At 38.2% G+C, this 19,330-nt stretch overlaps 1 protein-coding gene across 1 annotated transcript; it reads right to left on the bottom strand.

Annotated features, from left to right (window-relative positions):
- Nucleotides 1–11,936: 11,936 nt before the first annotated feature.
- On the bottom strand, nucleotides 11,937–18,426 carry LOC132175639 (phosphoacetylglucosamine mutase). The gene is made up of 9 exons (XM_059587644.2): nucleotides 18,335–18,426; nucleotides 17,949–18,214; nucleotides 17,376–17,495; nucleotides 17,022–17,164; nucleotides 16,686–16,934; nucleotides 16,069–16,487; nucleotides 15,808–15,983; nucleotides 12,744–12,840; nucleotides 11,937–12,228 (listed from the first exon to the last, which is right to left on the bottom strand). The coding sequence occupies exons 1-9, from the start codon at nucleotides 18,393–18,395 to the stop codon at nucleotides 12,068–12,070; spliced, it is 1,692 nt and encodes a 563-aa protein (XP_059443627.2). The 5' UTR covers nucleotides 18,396–18,426; the 3' UTR covers nucleotides 11,937–12,067.
- Between the last annotated feature and the right edge of the window lie 904 nt (nucleotides 18,427–19,330).

The raw sequence follows: 19,330 nt of genomic DNA, 5'->3' as shown, positions 1-19,330 counted from the left end.
GCCAGGAGAGAAGAGAAGGGTGTCCTTCAGAGACCTTCTTTAAGCACAACTCACAAGCATTTACAGGGCATGAAGGCCCTAGGGAAGCTGATTACTGGTTTGAAACAACGCAGAAGTTGATGGTAGCCCTTACGTGTACCGATGCAGAGATGGTAGAGTATGTGGGTTTGAAACTCACAGGTGAAGCATCCAAGTGGTGGGATCCCACAAAGGTCCATCTGAAAGCACAGTTGGGGGATGATGTCCCAATAACATGGGCGCACTTTAAAGAGAAGTTCTACGATCAATATGTCCCTCGTGTCCAACAACAGCTGTGGGCCAAGGAATTCCTAACCCTCACCCAGGGCAACATGACTGTCTCCCAATACTCCACAAGGTTCATGGAATTGTCGAGGTATGCCCCCACTCTTATCCCTAATGAACGGGCCAAAGCTGAAAAGTTCTTAGATGGTTTATCTGCGCGCATCAAGGAGAGGATTTCTATCCTCGAAATCAAGGAATACCCGAAGGCTGTACACACCGCCATGAGAGCTGAGCAAGCTATTAAGGAAGTAGCTGCAGAGTATGTACAAAAGAAGAGATCAATGCCTCAAACTGCGTTTCCACCCAAGAGGCAAGCTGTGGGTGGTAGTAGTTCAAGGGCATCTATGAAGAGAAGTGTTCCTCAGAGCTATGGAAGCCAGAAGAATCACCCCTGTAGCAAGTGTGGTAAGCCTCATCATGGAGTATGCAGGGTAGGGACTGGTAGCTGTTTCCGGTGTGGGAAGACTGGCCACTACGTCAAGGACTGTCCTATGGGTACTACAGAGGGTCAAAAAGCACTAGCCGCCAGTTTTCAGCCCAAGCGACCTGCTCAGGCACGTGTCTACTCGCTTACTCCAGAAAAAGTTGCAACTGAAGGGAACAACATCAATGTCGTCACAGGTACTATTCCTTTGTATGGTAACCTTGCTTGTGTATTGTTTGACTCGGGTGCCACACATTCATTCATTTCATCTACATATGTGAAGCTATGTAATTTGAGTACAAGATCACTAGAGCAAAACATAAGTGTGTCTACACCTATTGGTAGTGCAGTGACATGTAGGAAATGTGTAGAAAATTGTCCTATTCTTGTAGGAGGGAGGACCCTACCGGCTAAATTAGCGGTGTTTGGGATGCTTGGATTCGATATCATTCTTGGTATGGATTGGCTTGCAAAGTATGGAGCCAAGATCGATTGTCGGAAGAAGGAAATAGTGTTCCATACAAGTGGTAATGAGAAATTCAGATTTTGTGGGTCTAGTGTACGAGCTACTCCACCACTTCTCTCAGCAGTCCAAGCAAGAAGGGATGTCAGGAAAGGTGCTCAAGCTTACTTGGCTTATGTGTTAGCTAAGTCCAAGGTTGAACATAAACTAGAAGATATACCTGTAGTACGTCACTATCCAGATGTGTTTGCTGAGGCTACGGATTTGCCTCCAGACCGTGAGGTTGAGTTTACCATTGACTTAGTACCTGGGGCTCAGCCAATTCACAAAGCACCATACCGTATGGCTCCAGCTGAATTGAAAGAGTTAAAGGAGCAACTACAGGAGTTGTTAGATCGAGGTTTTATTCGTCCAAGTGTGTCTCCGTGGGGAGCACCAGTTTTGTTTGTGAAGAAGAAGGATGGTTCTATGCGGTTGTGCATAGACTATCGGGAATTAAACCGGGTAACAATTAAGAATAAGTATCCTTTGCCTCGAATTGATGATTTGTTTGACCAACTCAAGGGTGCTTCGGTATTCTCGAAGATAGACCTCCTATCGGGATATCATCAGCTTAGGGTACGGGAGGAAGATGTGCCGAAGACAGCTATTCGCACAAGGTATGGCCACTATGAATTCTTGGTTATGCCGTTTGGTTTGACGAATGCACCGTCGGTATTTATGGATTTGATGAATCGAGTATTCCATAAGTACCTAGACTCATTTGTTGTCGTATTCATTGATGACATTTTAGTCTATTCGGCAAATCATGTAAAGCATGAAGAGCATTTGAAGACAGTGATGGAAGTGCTAAGAGAAAAGAAGTTGTACGCCAAGCTCAAGAAGTGTGAATTCTGGTTAGAAGAAGTAGCATTTTTGGGACATGTGATCTCTAAAGATGGGGTTTCAGTGGATCCAAGGAAGATCGAAGCAATTGTAGAATGGGAAAGACCATCAAATGCCCGAGAGATTCGTAGTTTCTTGGGATTAGCTGGGTACTACCGAAGGTTCATTAATGGATTCTCTACTTTGTCAGGGCCTCTTACCGCTCTTACAAGGAAGAATGCCCCATATGTATGGAGCGATGAATGTGAAGCAAGCTTTCAAGAACTGAAACAGAGGTTGGTGACAGCACCTGTGCTTACTCTACCTAACGAATCTGTTGGGTATGTAGTCTATACGGATGCGTCACGGAAGGGATTGGGATGCGTGTTAATGCAAGAGGGCAGAGTTGTAGCATATGCCTCAAGACAACTGAAAGATCATGAAAGGAACTATCCTACTCATGATTTGGAGTTAGCAGCAGTGGTTCATGCCTTGAAGATTTGGAGGCATTATCTTTATGGTGCGTGGTGTGAGATTCACACTGATCACCAGAGTCTCAAGTACCTCTTTACACAAAAGGATCTGAATATGAGACAAAGAAGGTGGTTAGAGTTGATAAAGGATTATGACAGTCAAGTATTTTACCATCCCGGTAAAGCCAATGTTGTGGCTGATGCGCTAAGCCGAAAATCCCGTGATGCAGAGGTTGATACATCTACAACCCTTGATGAGTTGGCGCAACAATTTGCCGTGGTACAAATTAATAGTACGTTGGTTGGTGAATCACCAACCCTTGCAGCTTTGGTGGTGCAACCGTTAACTAGAGAAAGAATCAGATTAGCACAAGAGAATGATGAAGAGCTGAAAAAGCTTATAGAGGAAGCTAGGAATGGAGAAGTCCTAGAATTTCAAATCACCTCTGAGGGTATGTTGAAGACCAAAGATGGCCGGACGGTTGTACCAAATGATGCCGAGTTAAGGAGAGAAATCCTTGACGAAGCACATCAAACACGGTATACAATTCACCCTGGGAACACCAAGATGTACCAAGACTTGAAGAAGAAGTTCTGGTGGCGTGGCATGAAGCGTAATGTAGCTGAGTATGTTGCACGATGTCCTTCGTGCCAACTTGTTAAAGCAGAACATCAGCGGCCGGCAGGGCCACTTCAGCCACTTGATGTCCCGATGTGGAAATGGGACCAAATCGCTATGGATTTTGTGGTTGGGTTACCTAGGGCGCCTAGTGGACAAGATGCTATATGGGTGGTTGTCGACAGGTTGACGAAGAGTGCTCACTTCCTCCCAATCAAGATCACTGACTCTTTGGAGAAGTTGGCAGAATTATATGTTCGTGAGATAGTCCGTTTGCATGGAGTTCCAGTTTCTATTGTGTCAGACCGAGACTCACGGTTCACATCGAAGTTTTGGGAACGTTTGCAAGGGGCTATGGGAACTAAATTGCATTTTAGTACGGCATATCATCCACAGTCCGATGGACAATCTGAGAGGACTATTCAGACTCTCGAGGATATGTTGAGGCTATGCGTGCTAGATTTCAAAGGCAATTGGATAAAATATATACCATTAGTTGAGTTCGCTTACAACAACAGCTTTCAAGCGACTATTGGTATGGCACCATATGAAGCATTGTACGGGCGTAAATGTAGATCGCCCTTGTATTGGGATGAAGTCGGTGAAAGACAACTTTTGGGTCCAGAAATGATACAAGACACAAAAGATAAGGTTGCACTAATTCGAAAGAGAATGCTTACTGCTCAAAGTAGGCAAAAGAGTTATGCGGACAAGCATCGTCGCAAGCTTGAGTTTGAGATTGGTGACCTTGTGTATATCAAGGTGTCGCCGATGAAGGGTGTTGTAAGATTTGGCAAGAAAGGGAAACTCCGTCCAAGGTATGTTGGGCCTTTCCATGTGACTGGTATTGTTGGCCCCGTGGCATATAGAGTGGAGTTACCACCTAGTATGACTGGAATACATGATGTGTTTCATGTATCTCAGTTACGGAAATGTGTACATGACCCATTGCACATAATTAGCTATGAGCCACTTGATATTCAACCGGATTTGACTTATGAAGAAGTTCCGGTTCGAATTCTTGACCATAAGGAGCAACAGTTGAGGAACAAGACTATACCACTAGTGAAGGTGTTGTGGCGAAACCATAATGTCGAGGAAGCCTCATGGGAGCTCGAGCGGGATATGCGAGAGCGATATCCTCATTTGTTTGAGTGAACCCAGGTATGAACATGCTTCACACTACTATGTAAGTATATGTCTTTAAAGTTGAAAGCATATCTTAATTGTGGGCATGTTAGTGAAGTATGATCTAAATTTCGAGGACGAAATTTTTATTAGGAAGGAGGGATGTAACGCCCAAGATAATTATTAAGTTTGTTATTAATAATTTCATAGTAATCTAAATTAATTAATGAGATAAAACATGAGATGATTTAGAATAATAGAAATAGAATCTTATCCTATGCCACATGTCAAATTTTTATTGGCCATTGGAGATACCTTATCTCCTTGGTTTTAAAAGAAAAATGCAAAATAATAATAATAATATAAGCTTTTTTGGTGGGCCCCCTGCAGCAGCCACTTTTCCCCCCATTTTTTCCTTCTTTCCTCCTTTCTTTCTTTCTCCCTCACTCCTCATTCACGCACACACACACAGCAGCCCCTTTTTCCCATTTTCCCTCACTCTTTCTCCTTCCACAAACCCACACACATGGCCTAGATTGGGAGAGAAAGGGCTGCAGATTGAGAGAAAGAGAGAGAGGGGTACTGCTGGCTGGGAGAAAGAAAGAGAAAGAAGAAGGAGAAGAAGAAAGAAGAAAAAGAAAAGAAAAGGGAAGTGACGAAATTTGAAGGGGCTCCGGCTAGGGGTGCTTGAGAGGTGTATCGCGGTTGAGTCAAGAGTTCACTGGAGGGTACTCAACTAAACAAGGTAAGTATTTTACTTACTGGGCAAAAGATACTATATTTTAAGGTTTAAAATGTGTTTTGTGATGCATTTGCCAATTTAATAATGTTTCATGAAATATTTGATGAAAGGTTTCTATGAGCTTTTATGAGCTTATGAGATAAAATGATGTTTATGTCATGAGTATGATTCTATGAAATGATTCATAAAATAGCCTATGAGCATTTATAGCATGAGCATGGATGATATAAATGAGATGATGCTATATATGTATATGTATGGTGGATGTTATGAGGAGATGATGTTATATTATGTATATATGTATGGTGGATGTTATGAAGGAGATGATGCTATATATGTATATGTATGTTGGATGTTATGAAGGAGATGATGCTATATATGTATATGTATGTTGGATGTTATGAAGGAGATGATGCTATATATGTATATGTATGGTGGATGTTATGAGGAGATGATGTTATATTATGTATATATGTATGGTGGATGTTATGAAGGAGATGATGCTATATATGTATATGTATGGTGGATGCTATGAGGAGATGATGTTATATTATGTATATATGTATGGTGGATGTTATGAGGAGATGATGTTATATTATGTATACATGCGTGGTAGATGTCATGAGGAGATGATGTTATATTATGTATACATGCATGGCGAATGTTATGAGGAGATGATGTTATATTATGTATAGATGCATGGCGAATGTTATGAAGAGATGATGTTATGTGATGTATATATGCATGGCGAATGTTATGAGGAGATAATGTTATGTTATGTATATATGCATGGTGGATGTTATGAGGAGATGATGTTATATATGTATATGTACGGATGATATGAAAAGATGATGTTGCATGAGCATGTATAGCATATGATTTTGTGATAATGATGACTATCAATATGTTTTATTGTTAAGCTAATTAAATTGTAAGTATATTTTCAAATGATGGTTATTTGAAAAGCCTAGTAATTTCTATACTACTGAGCGTCTCTATTTCATGGAGACGGCGGGCTCACAAATCCGCCTGCATCATGGGTGGTGTTGATCCCCGTGGTGCAGGCGATGTGGTTAATGTTGATGCAGGTGCGGGGATTATTGAGGATGACCCAGTAGCTATGTATTTGGGTTACTACAACGTTTGAAGCATAGTTGCATCAAATGTTATTTTGTTGGACTAGATAATAGCCCATTTTTGTAGAGCTTACATGTATATGCTTAGACATTGTTATTTTGTATATGGCTCGTGTCGCATGTGACACTTTTGTATAGCCATTCTTTTGTATGTAAGCTTTAATCACTTAGATGTATTAATCAGCTCTGATGTGTTATATTATATCTTAAGTTATTTATATTCTGCTGCAAGTATATAAACTCTGATGAATTACTGATGTTGCATATAGCTCTGTGTGGCATATGATATTGTGCAAACAGGTTAATGCACGGGTTCATGGCATACTACGGTATCGCCATGCCACTGTGACAATCCGCTTTGTTGTGGGTAATGTTTAAAAAAAAAAAAAAAAAATTAGTCTCGTTTCAATCAAGTGGGTCGTCACAGTACCTATAATCACTCAACAAATCAATCCACAACATCAATCCACTCAACTACACAAATTCCATCACATGCACTACAAGTTGATGTAAAAGCAACTAAATAACCAGGAAAAAAATAAATAAATCTGAGAAGCGATTTCAGGCAAGCGATTTCAGCCAAGAGCCTTCCAACAGGGGATCAAACAAGCGATTTCAGGCTAGTGGGCTGGGCAGCCTACTGGTGCTAGGCGGTGGGCAGCCAGATCGACGGGGGATCGGCCTGCTGGGGGCGTTGGATTTTCGAAGTTGATTTCAGGTGATTTCGAAGCCGATTTCAAGCGATTTCAGGCTATTTCGACTTCCAACAGTGGGCTGCTGGGCAGTGGGCAGCCGGCTGGGCGGTGGGCAGACGGCTGGGCAATGGGCAGCCGGCTGGGCGGTGGGCAGCGGGCTGGACATGGGATCGGCCTGGGCGTGGGTGCAAGGGAACGGCTTGCTGGTCTGGGGAACGGCCTGCTGGGGCGGGGGCGGTGGGAACGGCCTGCTGGGCGGGGCGGTGGGCAGTGGGCAGCCGGTGGGCACCTCGGTGGGCAACAAGCAGGGGCTGCGTTTTTCGATTTCACTTTGCAACGATGGATTGATTTTAAGAGGGGTGGTATATTGTAGTGTGGGTAATTACATTTTATAAGTTAAAAGAAGCTGATGTGTCATCACCTGGTTGGTTGGCGTAAATTAGGCCATTTATGCCATGACCGAACGGAAGATATCCCCCTAGTAAATTTACATAGCTGAAGGAGGGACCTAAAGAAAAAAAAACATATATTACTAGCTCCAATAGGCCTATGACCATGTCTACCTCGATCATGTCACACGACTCTATTTAATCACAATTACTTCCACTAAATGATTATGACTATACTCTAATAAGTATGTTTGATTTAATCAATTAATAGTCATGATGTACTTATTTATTGCATGTTAGCCCTCCATGAAATCATTCTATAGTCGAAACGAAGTGTATGTACTACTACTTTGTTCACAACCTCTTTTCCTTGAGTTATTGATTTAAATTCATGATTATCCTTAGGCGTAATTACCTTTTTTCCCCATGAATTACCACCCTCCATCAATATAACCCATGAACTCACACTTTCACCACCCAACTACCTCGAACTACCATTTACTTACCAAAACTCTCATTCGGTCAGTCAACCTCATTAAAAATTTGAAATGGCACAAATACCCTAAGTTTAGAAACAAAATTTACATATAATACCCTTAAAATTAAACAAATTATAAAAATAAAAATTTATCAATTACAGAATTTGAATATATATATATATATATATATATATATATATATATATATATATATATATTACAGTTCCAACAAAAAAGAAGAAATCAACAACCAAAATTAAAAAATTAAACACAAAAAACAAAACTTTACTTTTAATTTTAATTTTGTTTTTTGTTTTTTTTTTTTAAAAAAAATCCAACTAAAAAAAAGTATCAAAAACCAAAATTAAAAATTAAATAAAAACTTAAACTTTATTTTTTTAATTTTTTAATTTAATTTTTTTAATATTTAATTTTTTAATTTAATTTTTTTAATATATATATATATATTCCATTAAAAATGTTTAACGTTTAAAAAGAAAGTATTCCATCTAATTTAACGAGATTCCCTGTTTAAAAAGAAAGTATTCCATCTAATTTAACGAGATTCCCTAACGGCGAGAGGTTTTGGTAAATAAATGATAGTTTGAGGTAATTGGGTGGTGAAAGTGTTAGTGAAGGATGGTAGTTGATGGGAGAAAAAAAGGTAATTACTTATTATCTTTATGTACCTTGTGAGAATGCATTTCACCTTGTATACATGTAAGTTTCAGTATACCTACTGAACCACTCATGCCCGAGCTTTAGAATAATTTTTCCCATTAAATCTAAAAAATGAGAATTTTCCTTATCACTTTGTTCTTTAACAAAGGATCTGGATTCCTTCTTGAAACAAATGTTTCCCTAATGCTACATATGATTACCAAATGTATCGAGGTTATTTCAATTGATGACATGTCTCACTCTTTGATACATTAAAGTAAGCTACACTTCACATATAAGTTTACGAACTTCTCAGGATTTAGAGCAAATGTTATAAGTCGTCATACACGTACATCATTCTTTATGACAACATTTATAAATGAATGATAACTCACATGGTCTGTTTAATGTACATCATAACTTTGTCAATACCCCAACATATCAACCTGAAGCCAACATGCTTCTCCTAACCAAGATAGGTCTTTGAATTTCAATATTTTATAGTCTTCTCAATTCCATTTACGATTACGAACAATGATTTTATAAATTGCAAGGGCCTTTGACTATGATCTTCTGTATGATAATTTTCTTACTCACACCATAGCTCAAATACAATGCATCTTAAGGATCTCACATGCATATAATCAGATAATACACAATCACACATATATGTCATGTAAGAATATAAATGTATATGCCCATTGTCTATAATAATAATAAGAAAATAAACAATATTTATCAAAATGCCATCCAATTAATTGGAGTTTTGGACACTATTTTCAACAATGCATAAGACGTACACACCATTATATGGTGAACTTAGTTGTTTGTAAATCACATGCAGCATTATGAGGTTCCAATTTATCAATATGATCATGGATGCAATATAAATATAATACATGTTTTAATATGAGAATCATGTCATAGTTCAACTCTATATGGTCTACCCGAAATATTACCCTTTCCTGGTAGGATTGACGCTGTCCCGAGAGACCTGTAATACAATACCAGTGTCTTGGATATTACATGCTATCATCTATAATACTAATAGCCCGATTGAGTCTGACCTCAGGTGGCCCACGTTACTAATGATGTACGTCTTGTAGTGACTCACCAATCAAACATGACTGTGCCAGTCACTAAAAACCATTGAATCCAAGGCTCGTATAAAACATAAACATCTTTGGACCATAGGGTTTGTTTAAAATATATATATATTCAAAAAGATGATCGGCACTGGCACATTAATAGGATGGGATAAAAGTTTGGTTTCTAGTATTACTTAAATAAGTTTTGGGGGTAAGTTAATATCCTAAACATGTTAGTAACTTAATATCGACCTTAACTTAAAAGACTCCGAATAAAAGTTATGAATTCTAGATTTCCAAATGAAGAATATTGTTCATATTATCTAGGTATGCTGTATGCATATAGAAAGACATGCACATTATAATCGATGTTTCTCTCTCCGTTTCGTTTAGCGGTTTCAAAAATTGAGGGTGAGGATGGAGGATTGGATGGCAGGGTGGTGGAGAATGGTGAGGCTATGGAATAGAGTGGTGGTGGTGATGGTGATTGCAGGGTGGGGTAGAGTAATGGGAAGGATATTGCATTGCTTAATGCATTGAAGACGTTTCCTAAAGAGGTAGCGATGAGGTGGGAAAAGTTTGCGGTTGCTGTGCCAGGGAAGTCAAAGGCGGCTTCTATGAAGAGAGTTGCGGAGTTGAAGAAGGGTTTTCGGAGTGCAAAGGCTGCTACTGAGTACTGAGAGCTAGATGAAGAATTGGAAAGTTTTCTGCGGTTTTTGTGGGTTTTGGGATAAATGTTGCAATGTGGAGGCAATAGGTTAGTTAGTACTTATTTATGGATTGGTTTTATTTGTTCTCTTTCTTATGATATTGAGATTAATTCCCTTGTTTTTATTCTACGTTAAGAAATGTTGTTTTTATTATTTGTTTATTTGAGATCGAATGATAATAGGAATGAATTTAGCTGCTTACGTGCTTTTCTGAAGTTGATGAGTTGATGAAAGTGATATGTATCTTTGATCTGATCTGTTATAAATCTCTAGATTTTGTTGTGCCTATATGAGAAACAATATCCTACAGGGCACCATTTGATGCTTTCATGGCCTTATCATACAGATCAAGTTCTTCCAAACCTATATTTCATTGTCAGTTCGTCAATTTCATTATGCTGAATGGGGATTGCAATTTTTTTTTATCAGAAGGATGCTGGCTAGGATTGCTTGTAAAATATGTTAGATGTGTATATGTGTGTGTTTATTAATTTATGTAAGCATTAAGCTCATGCCTCTCCAAGTGGTGAAACTGTGGCTGAAGCAAGCAGTAGTGTGGAGGCCTCACAATGGCCTATGCAATGGTTTGCATGTCTTCTTTAATCACAAAACAAATAGTTGTCCATGTTTTGGTTCTAAAAAAAAAAAACAAAAAGTTGCTGTTGGGTGGTCAAAACTATTCTTGGTTTAGGTCAAATTGGTTCAATAAATAGGACTATTGCAGAAAAATACTCAGCCTCATTGAGAAATGACAGTCGACTGGCCATTAGTGAAGGATAATTAGATAATTTGCTCATGCTCTTTGCTCTGTTGAAGATGTAGGGGAATAAAGGTAATATATATATGGTACATTCATAAACAAAAATTGAAAGTTTTTCATGTGCGTAACTCATTTTCCCAAACTTACAAATTAACATTAATGTTGGTAAAACATGTTGGTAAACCCCAAGGGGTTGACTCAAGTGATAAGGGCATTGGTCTTGGTGACATTCCATCAAGTTTAAGATTCGAATTCGCTTGAATGCAAACAATTCCTTGGCGTTTGCTCGCCGGCAAAACCAGAGTATTATTCAATTTGTGTAGATGGAGCACTATACACAGGTCCAAAGTACTTCCTAAAGCTCTAGATAGGGAATTAGGGGTGTTTGTTAAACACCCCAGCACTGTTCATTTTACAGGACACTGTTCATGGATAAAAAAAAAAAGAAAAATAATTATAATAATTGGTATGGAAAAATGAAAAAGTGGTATTGAGAAGTAAAAAATTTTGTTTTGTAGTAATTTTTTTATTTGAATAGTAATAAAAAGTAAATGATTAGATATAAAAAGTGAGTGATTTGATATAAAAGTAATAATATTTTTTTGGAAAAAAAATGAAGTGAATAGTGCGGTAGATGTGGGGGAATGTGAGGGAGTTTAACAAACACCCCCTTAGTGATATAGATAGTGAGAGAGCAATTAATCTTAGCGAGAGTAACTCATTATGGTTAGGGTAAGATATAGTAAAATTTGGAAAATCTTGTATTTTTCTTCAAAAGAACATCAAAAGTTCAGGTTTTGAGGGCTTTTTCTTTGTTTTATTGAGCCGGAGTGCTTCCCAGGTTCTTGCATTATTGCTGATATTCTTCTTTCTATCTCTTTTTTGTCTTTTGGTTCCTTCTTCTTCTTGGAGAGAGTGAAAAATATGCTTATGTGGCAAGTAGAGGGACAAACCAAGATTAAATGCATTCCATTTTGTTTCTAATTCATCAAATTTAGAGACGGTAACCATAGTATTAAGTAATTAGCCAAATTTGCAATGATCAATATCACAATATCAAAATCAAACTGGTCTAGCAATGACCCTTTCTATGTAGCACATCTGTCAACTTAGTTGCAGGACAAAAGATAGAAGTTACTTTTGAGAACTGCCAAACCCAAGGAACTGGTCCACAAGTCTTGCTACAGAGTTTGCTAGGCTGTCAGCTGCTTCCTGCGTGGATGCTTCTGCATACACACGTATCACATCCTCGGTACCAGATGGCCGTATGAAAGATCGGCCTCGAGGGTGTTTTGCTGCATTATTGATTAAAAAAATGTCTTATTAACAAATATTCATGGCTTGTTCCCTCTATAATATTGGAGAAATCAGTTGTTCAAAAGGTTATGATTATATCCACACTCATGAAATTATCCAGGATCCCTACATCTGCAAGTTTCTCTACCCATGCAGAGCCAAGGGACATGTAAAACACTCTGTCATGACCATGGGGTGTATATGCATGTGTACATTTATGTCTAGTATTCTATAGTTGAAATTTTAATAGTAGCCTAAGTGCGCTTGGATCATCTAGACCAATGATCATATTAACTAGAGTACTGATACACAGCACACGGCGTGCCACGCACGCCTGTGCAAATATATATATATATTTTTTTATAATAAAAAATATATATATATTTGCACAGGCGTGCGTGGCACGCCGTGTGCTGTTTTACTTCACCCTATTAACTAATCATGATGCATGACCAAGAGTTAATAATATCACATCAGTTTAATTTAAAACGGGCTATCAATAATATGTTATTACCGGTCTCAGCATTAATGGCTTCTTGAAAGCCAAGGGGCCTCACGACCACAGTTTCTGCATTTGCTGTGATTACAGCAGTTCTGTCCACAACTTTTACCTAACAGCATAGGGAAGGCAATTGAATTCAATTTCTGAACTAAAATAGTAATAATAATAGTAATAGAACAATTATATTTCATTATAAAGAATGCCAATGCAAGCATAAAAAATAAAAATAAAAATAAAAAACATCTCTAGTGTACAGGGAAAATTCCCTCCTTCAGCATAAAAATATTGAAGGAACATCAACATTTTATTTCTGAATTAAAACAATACTAAGGTAAGGGCTTCTTGAATGCCTCTGGCATAGGAACGGCAGTGGAACCAACTTCTGAACTAAATTAACAATAGAACAATTATATTTCATTGTAAAGAATGCTAATGCTTAAAAAAAATACACCCCTGTTTTACAGGGCAAATTCCCTCCAGCATAAAAATATGGAAGGAACATCAAACTACATAGAGGATCATTCGACTAGAAGCAGAATACGAGAAACTCTAACTAATAAGCACCAGTACACTATTAGACAAGCTCTACTGATTTTGATGAAAGCCATACAGACAAAAACTAAACTTTGTTATCATGACATGATCTTGTCTCAAGCAGAAGATGCAGCATGTAAAACTTGTTACATAGCAAACACTGTCCTAATATGTCATATACTAACATGCTTATGTGGAATTTGTTCCACCCCAATGTCCAACAACAAGTAAAGCACACATGATTTCCAACAAATGGGGGGGTCCGATTTTGTTGAGTTATCAAGGAGAAAGCAGGATTCATACTCAACTTAACAAAGCCTTATCCCAAAAACTTGAGGTTTACTGAAATAAAACTTTTTCACAGTTCTGGCCTACATATAACCATAGCACGGGATACATGCTCGACTTTCTTTTCTTTTTTCAAATCTTTGAACTATTCACATTTCAGTCTTTCCAATTATCCTATTTTAGTCAAGTTGGGCCAATTTAAACAACTCTGATTTGCTAACTTCATTAATCAGTCCTCATCTGTTGCAGCCAATCACTTACCAAAATCTGTTCATTATAGCATGTCAGATCTTCCCTTGTTGCTAATCCAGCTCAAAATCAGTTTTCCCCCAGAATTAGGTATGCAATGACATGACAGGCCAGTCTTTCAGCCATCATCTATTCAGTCCACTTAACTCATACATGGCTGAACACACTACGTGAATCACCCTACCTTGTTTATCTATCTTGTGCAGCAATAGGAGAAGCTTGAGAGTAATGGATTTTATCTAGGAAATCTAGTGGATGAGTTAATTATACTATTTTACCTTTGAAATTAGAAAGGAGGATTTTCCAATGGGTGAGATGCATAGAAAGAGATCTCTCTTTTCTTTTTTCTTTTTTTGATAAGAGATCTCTTCATGTATGATACTGTAGATTAACTCAATAACATATATTTACATATGATTATTTCTAAGCACCATTGAACTTTTTGCCTTTTGCTGTTTATGTTCATAATTTGGCATCCTTTTTTTTTTTTTTTTTTTGTCAGGTGACAGAAACAGGGGATTTTGTAGGGATGGAGATTTCTTCCTCTTGATAACCTTTATAAACCATTCAGGAAATTGTGGAGACATGTCTGAAAATATCCTAAATCCAAGTGTCCACTAGGGATATTAATTCAGAGAAGAATCACAAAATCATGTACTTGGCTAGTCTTTTTTTGGGAAACTTCTCTTACCCCCCTGAATTTACGCGCCGTTTGCAAACACCCCTCAATCTTTAAAGTCTCTCACTTTGGTATATCGAACTTTTGTTTCGTTCCAAATACCCCTCTACCATTAGATATTGGAGTTAAATCAAACGATAGAATGAGTAAAAGACCTTTATACCCCTAAAATTTTTAAAATTTTCAAATTTATCCTTATTTATAAATAAATAAAAAATTTATTATAATTATTATATTTTAAAAAAAAAAAAAGAAAAATGATCCACCAATCGGTGGGTCACCAAGGTGACCCACAGAGGGTCACAATGGGATTGGAGTGGGATTGAAAGGGTTGAATCCGGAGAAACTGCACGGATTGGAGGATTCCCATGAACTGAAAACGTCGGTGGTTGAGCCTTGAAGAGCAGATTTTAGTTTAATGAGGATTTGGAGCTCGTAGGATATTACACTGGAGAGAAGGGAGAGGAAGAAGCAGAGGCCGGGAAGTGTGTGGCGGCAACATGGTGACCCACCGTCACTTTTTTTTTTTTAATATATAATAAAAATAATATGACCCGTGGGGTCACAATACGGGTGGGTTAGATCCACCGGTGAACTCATGGGTCAAGGGTTTTTTTAAAAAAAAATATATATATTATTTTTTAATAAAAAACAAGGGCATTTTAGGAATTTCACACCCCTCCGAAAGTTCGATACACCAAAGTGAGAAACTTTGAAGATTGGAGGGGTGTTTGCAAAAGGCGCATAAGTTCATGGGAGTAAGTGAAGTTTCCCCCTTTTTTTTTTTCTTCCTCTTTTTTGGATCTAAAGTTACTTCACTCGTTTAGAGGAAATAATCCTCACATGTTTGCTATTTTTAATTAAAGACGTCTCTAAAACATTTCCATTCAGCCACTAAAAAGATTGAAGATCAAATTAATCTTCCAACACCCATGTCAATTAGAGAACAATTAAATCTCTTCATTGTGGCAGAAAAGGACGTTACACTTATTCTTCATAAATAGTAACACTGAAGAATTTGGGAAATCTTTTTTTTGGTCTCAAATGATTCAACAAAACTCCAATATTTTATTTTCAGCATATGCGCGAATAAACATCACTTAGTGATGCAGAGGAAAACTAACTGGCCCTTGAATTGACATTTCATACTAGACCCTAAAGTTAAAACTGAATAGACCAATTATGAATATAAAGCTCCATTTAAATTTTAGAATCCACAATGCCTACAAAGAGCTCATATATAGCGCAGAAAAGGGAAAAGCACATCCACCTTCAAATTTCAGGATAACAAGATTATCTTCATAGAAAGTGATCAAGAAAACTGACCTTAAGTTGCCTACTTGGTAGATCCTTATAAAGCTCACTCCACCTCTGTATTGACCACCCCATATGTTGCAAAATGGCCTCCACCAAGAGCAAGCCACTCAGAGCATCTCCAACTGCTTGGTTAATCAACTTACTGACTGCCAATAGTCTCAAAGCAGCCTTTTGCTGTTCTGAACCTGAATCAAACAACGAAATCATTCATGAAGCACATCACTTAATCATCATATTAGAATGCTACAATAGATGAAAATATGATATAACCTTTAGATACCGAAGACAACTCCTGATATCTGGCCTCTAACCAACATAGGAAAGATTCGGAGAATATGATGGTTCCATGGCCATTAGCCTCAAAATAGATCCCAATATCATACTCAGCTGCTTTCTCATGCAAGTATTTGACTCCTGTTGGAGTAAACACAACTTCTAAGCCCAACATTTTGAGGTAATCTATTGATGCTCCATTCGCATATGCTGTCTGTACAACACCAAGACGAGCATGATAACTACTGCTCGTATTTTCACTACCCTCCTTGCTGAGAGTGTTTAGTTGCTCCTTGATGAAGATAGCAAATAAAGATAATATCTTGTCCCCATCAACAAGATCAATCTTATTGCAACTTTTTGATGGCACAGAAAAATATACCAGTCGATCAGCATCCCCATCTAAACTAGCACACCTGAAATACTAGAACCAACGACCAAATTAAACTTCAACTCACATTAGTCAATGTCATACTAAGCATCAAAGATACTTAACCAATTGATAAATTTTCAAGTTTGATTCGTGTCAAAGTCAACTTAAGAAAAAGGAAACCTTTACTGTGCAGTTGACAATCAAGAATCATTTACTATCAAACAAGGAAGAGATGGCTGACCTTAGTCCAACGTCCTGGGAACCAAAGCCACTTGGAGCAAACTTCTCCTTCTGCACACAATCAGCACCAACACCTTCATTGAGCACACCTCCATCTTTCCCAGAATTACGAATCTCAACAACCATACCATCCAACACTTTCCTCAAAACTTCAAGCTTTTCTCCACCCACACCATTAGCCCCATCAACAACCAATTTTTCATCCACCTCACTTATCTTACTTCCACTTGGGATCAAACCGACCAAGCACCTAACCAAAAACATAAACTCTATAGCACAGGCCTATAAAGACAACATAATATCAAACAAATCATATTCACCTTTAGCTCAAACAAACCTGAACGAGCTCGATAGTTGTTCAAAATAATCAAGTTCTGATGCTTTTATGCCCTTATTTCTCGCACGCACCATCCAATGTAGTTGTGGGGTTGTCACAATTCCCATATCAATGGCAACTGCTCCAAGAATTGAACTGATTCCCTTCAACCAAACTTAAAACATAAGCAAAACGTACTTAATGCAAGTGAAACAATGCCTAATCCATTTGTACAAAGTTCATAATTTTTTTTTTTTATAAGTAAACGAAATATCATTAAAAAGTGAAAGGCACAACCGAGGTACACAAGAAATATGCAAGAGAAACACCTAAATAGAAGAGGAAATTATTAAGGGGAAAGAGGCAATGTAGTACTTGTTTAGCAGCTTCAAGTAGAGACTCCCCACTAGGCCTTGTGTCTCTCCCCAACATTATCTCGGCCCGCCTTACTCCCTCCAATGGGATGTTTTCTTTCTCCACAAATTCGGTTATCAACTGTCCCCAAAAAAGAAAATAAAACAACATAAGCATAATCCACATTTCGATACAGGCATTCCAAGTAAAATCCAATAAGACATACACCCCCTACACCTACTTTCAGGAGCTAATCCCCACCCAAAAAAAAAACCATATTCAACGTTAATTAACAAAAGGTCTTCAAATTAGTATCTTTGAGTCTCTAATCTTCCATTTGTTTAATACCCAATTTAGCTTTTTAGAAAAGAAACCCACTAAAAGTAGTAAATTTGTAATCCTCGACTCGTTCTAGAAAATGTTATTTCCATTGAACCAAAAATATTAATAACAAAACAATAGCATATCACCCTTTCCAGCTAAAATTAACATTCCCTTTGTCCCAAACAAAACGAACCCTTCATAACAAACAAATGGGCACTACATACATACATAATACATATACATAAAGAAGAGAGTGGGAAAGAGAAAGACTTGGAGAAGGTGCTGGGAAGTGGGGGCATTGGCAAGGGCGTCAGCGAAGGGCTCCCAGCTCTGGGACAACATTCCACCACTTGGATCAGCGATTTTGACTCCGTTATCCGAGACCCTGTTGTGCGAGGCCGTGAGCATCACCCCAATCACCGATCCATCCATCTTCAGCGACCTCAGTGCTGCTAGGATCCCCACTCTGTACACTGTCGATTCTAGCAGCGCCGCATCAGCCCTGAACCCCGCCGTACCGTATGATAACCTCACCCCTGCACAAAAACACACACGTATATTTATTATCATTTCATTATCATCAAATTTTTTTTTTGTGTGGAAAACAGACACAGAGAGAGAGAGAGAGAGAGAGAGAGAGAGAGGAAAGGAGGAACCTTGGGGAAGAGGGAAGCGAGAGGAGGAGCTGAGGAGGAGGGAGCGTTGGTCTTCATTCATCGTTGATGATCAGCAATGGTGGTGGTGGTGGATTCTCTCTCTAATTTCAACAGCTACGCACTGGGATTTGATGAAATATTGTGCCTCCGTCAAACACAATGTTCCCACCATTTTTTTTTTGTTTACCTAAAGTCTCAGCCTTTGTCTATAAGAATGTTGTCCAGTGATGGGGATGATAAGTCAAGGGAGGTCCCTACGAATAACGTGCCCCAAGACTTGAAAGCTGGAGAAACATATGACTCGGAAGTACAACTGAATATATAGGAAGGACAAATAAATTAACTAATATTGTTACGTACAATATTAACTCGTCTGACGTCATATATATATAGTTTTGAAATAAGTTCCCATTGTATTCTCTGGATCATATGTAGTTGATTCGATATATTTATTGTTTTATTATTTGGAGATGGATTGGGGGGGATAGGCTTAATGAGAGAAATAGGAGAATTCTTGAATGTAATCATTACATTGTTGACTAATAAAAGTCCAAATCTCTGCCACTCTCACTCAAGATTTAGAGACCCTCTTTTTGTTCTAAATTTCTAGCCGCATGACACAAATTACAAAAATGGCGAGTGTTGTATATATCTAAGCTCTCATGAGCTCTGTCTTACAAGAGTATACAAATTTTTAGCTCAAAGTTGGCATGCAGATGTTTGTCATACAAGAAAAAATCAAGGGCCAATGGGTTTTGCTTTTTAATGCAAGAGCAACTCATAGAGATCAAGTGTGAAAATTACCCGCAAGAATCACTTCAAAATTGCTTGAAATCTGTGGAGACAAGATTTTGAGAGGTTGCCTCCAAGATGGTGGTACTTGTGCATTAAAAGCACAACTAACACCAAAGAAGAGAGAACAAGAAAACCAGCCAAAGCATACTCTCTTCCTTTCAGAGTCTTAATTCTTTGAAGTGTTGAACCGTTCCCTCGCCA

Source organism: Corylus avellana, chromosome 3 (genome assembly GCF_965113065.1).
Source record: "Corylus avellana chromosome 3, dhCorAvel1.hap1.2, whole genome shotgun sequence".
NCBI classification, from domain to species: domain Eukaryota; kingdom Viridiplantae; phylum Streptophyta; class Magnoliopsida; order Fagales; family Betulaceae; genus Corylus; species Corylus avellana.
Note: the sequence above shows the minus strand (reverse complement) of the source record. Positions and strands in the feature narration are given on the sequence as shown.